The 9,434-nt window shown below is 38.3% G+C and overlaps 1 protein-coding gene across 3 annotated transcripts in view; it reads left to right on the forward strand.

Annotated features, from left to right (window-relative positions):
* Positions 1-7,993, forward strand: part of LOC115050626 (retinoic acid receptor beta) — a 103,845-nt gene extending 95,852 nt beyond the window's left edge. For all 3 annotated transcript variants that reach the window (XM_029513556.1, XM_029513554.1, XM_029513555.1), the window contains exon 8: positions 1,665-7,993. In XM_029513556.1, coding sequence (XP_029369416.1) covers positions 1,665-1,930 — 266 coding nt within the window. In that variant the 3' untranslated portion in view covers positions 1,931-7,993. The remainder of the gene's footprint in view (positions 1-1,664) is intronic.
* The last annotated feature ends 1,441 nt before the right edge of the window (positions 7,994-9,434 follow it).

The following is a 9,434-nucleotide window of genomic DNA, read 5'->3' on the forward strand; positions in this document are numbered from 1 at the left end:
TTTATTATCTTAACCCTATCTTTAAGGCTGAATTCTTGGTAGTTTACAACCAAGCTAACTAACCCATAGCAGAGACACAATTGATGTGCAATTTATGTGTCTCTAATGTGCTTTAGAAAAGTGCACATATACTGCTCAGCTGCTCCCAGCTCTATTTCTTTAAATAGATAAATAGCTGATACCTAAAAGTTTCTCTTAATTTCAAAATTGTTCTGTCAATAATTTTCAATTGTCTGTCACTTTTGAAAGGTTTTATTGGTTTGATTTTGTTCCTAAACTTTTGTCATAATAACAGATAAGTCTCTAGATCGCACATAACCCAACATGTACCACAGCCACCATGCACACACAACACATCTTGCGTGTTCCTGTTGTCATCCTGGTGACCGTAAACAGCATGAAACATCTGCAGGGTCTTCCAGTAGTGAGGCTTAATTTACCGCATGGGCAGTTTTGGAAAAACTTTTATAACGCTTCTGATTTGAAACATTTGTTGTTAAATTTTAATACTGATTCATGAAATCTTGTGTATTCTAGGTTTTATTTTCTTCTTTTTTTTGGTTTATTAAAACAGTCCATGCTGGAACTTGACACATTTTAAACATATCAAACTCTGCTCAAAATACTAAGAAAATCAGTCAGTGGAGGTAGAGAAAAAGAACAAAGGATAGAAAAGTTGCAGAGCTCGGTCTTCATCCTGAATTGCTTAAAGAAGACCACACACAACTACACCACAAGAGAAACCAATCACCAATCACCACCAACCCCAAAACTGAAATTACAGAAACAACAGAACCCAAGATTCTTGACCATGATGAGAAACAAAGAACAACATGGGTAGAGAAAATGCTCATGAGTCCACCACTAACAGCCTTCATGTTGTGAGGCAAGTAAGTGTCCTTCTTACATGATGGAGATCATGGGCTTCTCTCTAATAAGTACAGGAGAGCGAGAGACAAACAAAAACACCCCACTCCGGTGTATCATGGCTGTGCTACATAAATTCATGTTTGTTGCAGTGTTTTATTATCTTTTATCATTATTTGAAATTACTGTTGTATCTAAAACCCTTAATGAAAATTGTCCCAATTTGCCTTAAAACTGCTAATGGTAACCTAAATATCCAGATCAAGTCTTTTTTGATGATCCCATGCAGTCCACAGATAGATGATAAAGTACAGTACGGCATAAAGGTTGGTTCATACAGTCTGTAGTTAGACCTCAATGTCTTCCTTGATTATAAATCAGGTGTAGGTTCTATGTTAATCTAGTGAAAGTATCAAAGGTCTCAGGACTTCTGCCAGGACTTTGTGATGTCATCACCGTCCTCCTCACCCACCCCCCACTCACCAAACAACCTAGGCGGATTTGGTTTCTCTAAGTGTTCTGCAATCTGCAATATATTTCTTAAACAGTCAATCAGAAGAGTGGATCAGATGCTGTCTGCACTGATCTGTTGTTACCAGAGATCCAGAGAGAAACCTGACAGACAAGACGTAAAACAGTACTGAGATGGCCTCGCAAATATATCTTCTCATCGTAATCAAATCTTCAGCTTTAAATACTGGAGAATCTAGGACCAATCAAATAAAAACTACACATTTTTAAACTACATTTTACACTGTCAAGAAAGAACATTCAGATTCCAATTTTTCTATTTGTAGGAGCAGAGCGGGTCATCTCTCTGAAGATGGAGATCCCGGGTTCTATGCCACCTCTTATCCAGGAGATGCTGGAAAACTCAGAGGGCCAAGACAGCCAGAACAACAGTAGCAGCGGCAGCAACAGCACTTCAGCCAAGGCAGAGGCAAAGGCAGAGGATGGCTCAAGCAGCAAGGACAGCCCCAGTGATGACACCTCTGCCGTGGAGTCGCAGGAGTCCTTGGACACTGATGGGACCACAGCCACACCACCCAATGGCAAACCCTAGGAGGCACCCACAGGTGACTCTGAGACTTTCTCTGTTATTACTTTGCACAAAAAAAGAACGGCTGCGCAAGACGTTGACCTCTTAAAGTCCCTCCGCCCCAAGTATTCAACGCTTGGTATTACGCTATCTTTATATCCTTCTTCTCCCATTCCCCTAAGATTCCCTCCTTAAAAATGAAACAACACGGAGGCCTCAAAGGATCAGTGCTTTGGTTATAATTCTGAATTGAGCTCTTATTTGGCAAGGTGTCTCTGGGACTGTGACACAAAAGGCGTGGCCTTCGCAAACCACCAGAGTCGATACTCCTCAGGTCTCCTGTGTAACTTCTTATCTGCATGATGGGAGTTGGATAAGTGGTTTTACTTCTCTTTCTCTCATGCTCTCTCTCTTACTCTGTCCTGATGTCTTTTCACCTCTAATATTGTTGGCATACATACATTGTACATACCATTGTATGATTAGATCTCCATTTCTATGATGAATTTGTGGTGCTTTTTTCATTATCTTAAATATTATCTTTGAGGCGATACATCAAGGTTTAAAGAAGGACTAATTGTATGTCCTTCAAAAAGTTATCTAGAATGTTATTGCATATAGACGTTATGGAAGTCTAATATTTTATATTTGTTCCTATATTTAAAACTGTTTTTGTCTTTTAAAACACTTATGAGTTCATGTCTCTACATGAATGAGTGTATGTCCACAGAATGCAAAGCTTCTCTCCACATCAAGAGCCAAGTCTGTTCAACTGTTTTCTCATAGGAGGGAAGCACAATAGCAAAAGCCTTTTACACACACTCATCAGATTGACTAAACCTAACATAACCTATCAGCTTTTGCATGGCCCAACAAACCAGATTAGATTTAAAATGGATGAATTTAACTCCTTTGGTGGCTGTGCCTCCTGAGAACAAAAGTTTACTATCTGTCAAAATAAAATTAAGTAAAGTATGTTGCTGATAGTTACCAGAGATTTTTCTGCAACAGGCTGTGATCGCATAGGACATCCTATACCTCAGCTGAACCATGATACAAATGTTTATCAGTTTAATTCCCCCCCTGAAAAAGATTAGGTTCCTAAAGGTATTACAATTATTTTCACTGACCTTGAACCACAAGTGCATGAGGAGGGTGTGTGGCTTCACATTGAGATTATTCATATTTATTTATCTTCTGGTTTCATTGCTGGGAGGAAAAAACACAAGTTCAGAAAATATATCAGGGCCAAGAATATGAAGGATTACAAAAAAGCCAAGATTGAAGTATCCATACAAGTATGCATACTCCTGTTAGTGAGCAGAGACAGCATTCGTCTCCTCTGGTTTAATGAGTCTGTTCATCTCCAAACAAACAAGTAGCAAAGGATAATGACCATCGTTAAAACATAATGTAACAGTATCACAAATGGTAGCATCAACAAGTCAGTGAAGTCTCTAATGGCAGTTCTGCGCAATATCAATCCAATGTTAGCTAACATTTCCGAACATGAGACACCAATATTCATGCAGGAACAAGACTGCAGCTGCAGAAACCCTCGGTGTGAGGGCTGTTTCTTCTTTTCCTCTGTAAGACCAAATGTGCTAATTCATCTGTCGATTTACTTTCTCCTCATAAATACTGCAAAGAAAATTCTTCATTTAAAATTAGTACCCAAGTGTGTTACTTGTCCTGTTATCATTTTATGCAGTTTCCATAACAGTTATATTTAATGAGTATGTGGTTATTATGGATAAAGAAAGAGAGTCAAGATAAAATGAACCAAGGTTTTAGCTGGTGGAGCTATTGCTTGTCTTGGTTATGGTAATATTAACCATGTTCTTGAAGATCTTGATTTCTAATTGGTACATGAGTGACAGCACTGTTCCCATCAGCCTCTATGTTGCCTTCTGCCCCTTTATCCTTGCTTCCTCTGTTAACTGGCAGTTCTAGGTTTGGACTTTCCATTCTGATCACAGCCAATGACTTTTCCTGAATGTCAACCTAATGAGTGTGTTTCTTTCACCAACAGCAAGAACTACCAAGGCACTGCACATACACATGGGCTCTGTTATGGCCTTATGAGCAGAGCTCCTCAACCTGCTTTTCTTTACCTTTTCAGAAGTGTCTTGTTTGAGCTAATGATACACAGGGGCAATGCAATCCTTAAAACACTGATGACCAAGATCCATGGGTCGGGGGAGATTGTACACTAAAGCACACAGTGGGGTGGTATCCACAAGCATTCGCCTTAGACTTTAGACTTGACAGTGACATTTCTACAAAAGCAGATCCCAGATGACCCTCCACTGCTTAGAGGAAGTTAAGTCAACCTGCTCTTTGGACAGAAGATGCAGCTGAACTCTTAATTTCATTGGCACGGAGGATGGAATTGTATTAGATGTGGTCATTATTCTAAAATTAAAAGATGATCCAAGAATGCAGCTTCTTTTCAAAGTTGATGTCAGACTTATCAGACAATTAACCTCCATTACAGCCACTTATATCCAAATATTTCCGAAATTGCTCCATGTCTTTTGGCCCCTGCTGGCTGAATAGCTTCATTCAAGTGTCATCACTTACAGCACAGGGGACAAACTCACTGTAGCACTTTGAATATTGCAAACATAGCTTTAGCAATGATGTCAGTGCAAAGGCTAACAGCAGCAACCCATCATAACCCAACATAAAGCAAATGAACATAAAGCGATCATAAAAGAAGGCTGATTTTAAAACAGGTATTGAAATATTATCAAACTACTTCAATAAAATGGTTTCCTCTTCACAAGTATATGTGAATAAGATGACTTTAGAACAGTCACAGCCTGAGTTTTTGTTTTAAATGCACCAGTTTGCAATAGAACATATTTGACCTAGCAGGATTTCAGACTTTTATTTATTTAAATGTATTTGAACAGATTCATTAAAATTCATCAACAAAAAATTTATTTTATTTAACTTGCAAAATAAAGTCACTCAAAGTCCTCTTACTTGGTTGTTTTTTAGCTTTGGAATTAAACACATTTTCCCCATCAGCGTATAGAAAATGCTTAGTTGTATCTATAAACAGATCTATAAATGTTTTCCATGATGCTAAAGGGAGCAAAATTTTGGGAACTGAATTTAGTCACTCAGGAGTCTGGAATCAGTTAGTTCAGCAGGAGTGAGCCAGGCTCTTATCTCAGGCTTTTGGAGAAGCTTTAGCATTAAAATGTACAAATATAATTCTGTTTTGAACTCAGTGCCCACTGATTAGCTGTTTCTGGAGATTTTAACAATATGAAATCATCTGAATACTACAATACTACATTATAATAACAGAACAATGTCATACCCTCAAAATATCTAACAAGGGAGCAGCAAAGCTAACCCTAACACTTTACAGATAATAGAGTCATGTGACATTTAACCCGTCACTGACGCAAAACAGGCTCGATAAACCCTGACTTTGGAACAGAAGATGCTTTACTAATATGCACAGTAATGCAAATTTGAAACCTGTTTTAAAATCAAATTGGATTTTGGGCACCTGTTTTTTTTCTTTCTTTCTTTGGGAGTTGTGGGGGACAAACACACTCCCTTACATATTAGCAGAAACAACTGAACTCCATGTTCCAGTGACTCAGGCAATGAAGGGTTCTGGGCCCCAGCAGCACATGATAAAAACCCATTGGCATTCCATCCCCACCCAGAAATACATATCATAAGGGAAACCAGAGCTGTTCTTTTATTTATTTATTTATTTATTTATTCAGTTTTTTTAAGTGTTTGAATGTGAATAGCTTCATGAAATTTGTCAAAGGAATGATATCCAATGTTAAGGAATATTTACTCCTGTTACAATAATCAATGTAACAAAGAAATGCTCTCCCTTGATTTCTGTCTTGCTCTCCTGGTGAGAACATCTGTTTTTCTTTTCTTTCTTTCTTTTTTTTTCTTCTTTGAAGCTGGAAAACCTTCACAGCCGACGAATGTCCACATCCACCCCTGAAGTGTCCATCGAGCCTTCAGGTGCTTAGGACACAGCAGGAGCTGTTATCTGTTCCTTTTGGAGACTACTTCACAATGCTGAATTACTCTTGTTTGTTTCTGTTGAATGTTGTACCGACGTAACTGTAATACTCTTCTATCTAGCTCATTGCAAAGGTGTTACATAAATGGTGTGTGCTTTGCATTTCATTTGGCAGCTCTGTTAAAAAGATGCTCAGTTGTTTGTCCTTGGAAACGTCAACTCACATCTAAGTATAAAAAAGAAGGAGGAACTGGAACGTGGTGGGCTGGTCTGGGCATCCAAGTCACACTTCACACAACACACACATATGTAATGGACAACAGAGAGAAAGAGAACTCCATTAATAGGACAAATGGGCGACCAAGTCATGTAAGCAGTCAATATTGTCAATATTTTCTGTTCCTACCTCTAACTCTTAACCAGGAAGCCAATCAGCTGTCATCAATCAATCAAAACCAATCAATTGTCAGCTGTTTGGTAAACAGGTCATTACCTAATAATTGACTAAGTAAATGAGTAAGTGCTTGGAACAGCAGCAGGATTCAGTTTAATCAGATTTAATCAGCTGTAGTTAACAGTATCACCCCTCAGATAGCCAGACAACCAGCCTCCACTGGGAACAAATTAAAACTGCACTACAAAATATTTTTATATTAATCATACACCATACATTCTAACTATTGTAAATGTGAACGGTATCACTCATAGGTACAGCTCCACAATAAATTATCACCCAGTTTCACGACAGAGCAGTTCTGCCTCTTCAAGTAGTTTTATAAGATGATAATAACTGTATTTATATAGCAATTTTCTTAATGCGTTACAAAGTGCTACACAAGTAAAAGGAAGCCCAGATTCATAAAAATGTCCACGTCAGGAATCTATCTGAACACATTCAACTTTGGCCTAACATTTTTGAGGAAGACAGAAGTGTACTTGTGCTGTGTGAATGAATCATAGTAAGGACCAAACATTTTCCCAGCAGAGTGACAACATTTTCTCCAGCCCTCACTGTCTGTGTTCAAATTAGCATTAGTTTATTACAGTTAATTTAACTTGATATCAAAGATTAGGGTGAGGGACAAAGAAAGGTATCATGTCCTCACAAAGTATCTATTTGTGTGTGCGTGTGTGAATGTGAGTCTCTGTCAGCTTTAAAGCGTGATTATACCTTTTACGTATGGCCCACTGTCTCCAAGACAAAGTAAAATTTGAAATACAAATAAATGACTCAAAATGTTGAATTGCCTCTTGAAATATTAAAGAGGCTTTTGAATGCTTGAAATGAACAAATACTTGCATCCCTGAAATACTGTCAGAGGGAGATATTAAAATCATCACAAAGCTTTTAATATGGACACTAAAACAGGTTGATTTCAAAGGAGGCTACCACACCTCTAGGACTGTAGTCAAACTATAAAAACACAAACTAGCTATTTTTACTAGGCCATATAATTTTAATGACTTGGTAAAGAGTGAAACCAGATAAATAATTGTAATTAATGTAGTTATTGTCACTGAGTATTAAATGTTCCCAGGATAAGTCAAAGGACAGGTTGTTTCCTCTCATACACTGACGTTAACCTGGCAGTCGTTTACTTGTAGGTAACCAGCTACTGAGCTACACAACTGGGTTACATAAACCCTGTATCATCCCCACGTATCAGTCCATCCCGGGTTGACACCAGGAGTCAGAACACACGACCATGGACCTCAGTATCAGGCATTAACAGCATGTAGTCCTGACAATGTTTTGGTCGACATATTAGGCGTCCATAGTTGCCTTTTTTCCATCTTACAGAGAACCTCATTATCAATCATATGCAGTGTTGTATAGTCATATGTTAATATGAGACATGAGGGTCAAATCTTGCTGAGGGCAAAATTTGGGGTGGGACTGATGTGGATTAATCCCATGAGCTCCACGCCGCCAAGCCCATTGGTTGAAGTTGACTTCAGGAGCTGCTCTGAGGTTTAAGCTTTGATCTGTTTGCTCTCCATTTTGAATATTGTCTTTGTTTGTACATTAACATATGCTTTTTATGTTCATATACTGTTTAACTTTACCATGACCTGTCCTGGCAAAGTAATAAAATATATTTATTTTAAAATATTTGTGTTTGCCTTCATTATATAACTGCTTCTATCAGGTAACAGCCTTACTAGATTGACTAAAGCCCTGACAGTGGCCTCTGTATAAAGTGTTTTTTTTTTTTACATAATACAATTTAATGGATAACGATCAGTAAAACAATGAACAATGAACAACTTATTATTTTTCCTGTTCCTCTGCATCTCAGAGAACTTATAACTTGGTTGCGGTGATAGACTGAGCCACAAACCAAAAGCATTCTGCTCCTGTGGAAGCATGTTCCTCACTGGAGAAATTTGTGCCCATTCTGTTTTTGTTCAGCAGCTGTTTACACTGCAACACAAAGCCAAGTATCCATCAGCAACCAGGAAGCTGCTCACATGCTATGTGTAGCAATAGAACAAATGGATAATGGTCCTCTCTAACTGGGTGATGTTGATGTCAGTTGATTATATGCCAGGGTTGCATGAACAGCTTCTGTCACACCTAAGAAGTCAAAGATCTAAGCTGTAGACTAAATGTGTTTTTATAATACTCACGTTTAGCCACAACTAAGCACAGGAAAATGGCAGATAACTTGTCACGCCCCTCCTTAAATATTTCCTGCTGTTCTTATAGCTTACCTGCTACATAGAGCTACACTGATTGACATACTGTCATTAATGAGAAATGTTTCTCAACACTGGGAAATTGTGAGTAACTTTTTACAACTGAGTGATGGGGACATGGCTATGCATATGTGTATGTAATGGTATATACCATTAAAATTGCTCTAAAACATCAGTTATTGTGGCAACTCACCAACTCAACATAAACTTCAGCTTTTTTTGTCAGCAAAAAACCTTAATTAGTTTCTAAAGATAGCAAACCAAAGCAAAGGGCAGCGAGTTGGAGAACTTGTTGGGCCCAGAAACAAACCTTTCTTCCTGCTGGGTGCCCCTCATGATCAACTGGAGGTTAGAATCAATCTCCTCCCTGAGAGATGTAGCCTGTCTCTCAAACTCAGTGAGGGTATTTTATTTGTCATTAAAGATGAGCAAAGGTTTTCGAAATGTTGTAAACTTGCACTTATCCCTTTGGAGTAAAATCTTAAAAGAGCCAAGGAGCGGATAACTTCAATGTCTTGAAAATCTTCAGTGGCTGCTGCATGCCATACTAGTATGCTTCGCTTAACAGCTTACACCAATAAGCCAAAGGCTGAAACATGAAGCCAAGAATTAGCAAAACCCTGCAGTTCTTTTACTGACCACTAGAGTCTGGCTGCAACAGTCAGTCAGTCCCCATTGAGTCCCGGGATAAAAATCGGACTCCAAAGCAGAAATAATCATGTTTACAGCCTTGAACATAACCCTGTAGACAGTAAGGACAAGTTCTGTATAAATTACCAGTTTCATTTTGTTAAGGATAAAAGTCATTTAGAACCT

The sequence above is a fragment of the Echeneis naucrates genome, chromosome 11, assembly GCF_900963305.1.
Source record: "Echeneis naucrates chromosome 11, fEcheNa1.1, whole genome shotgun sequence".
NCBI lineage: Eukaryota > Metazoa > Chordata > Actinopteri > Carangiformes > Echeneidae > Echeneis > Echeneis naucrates.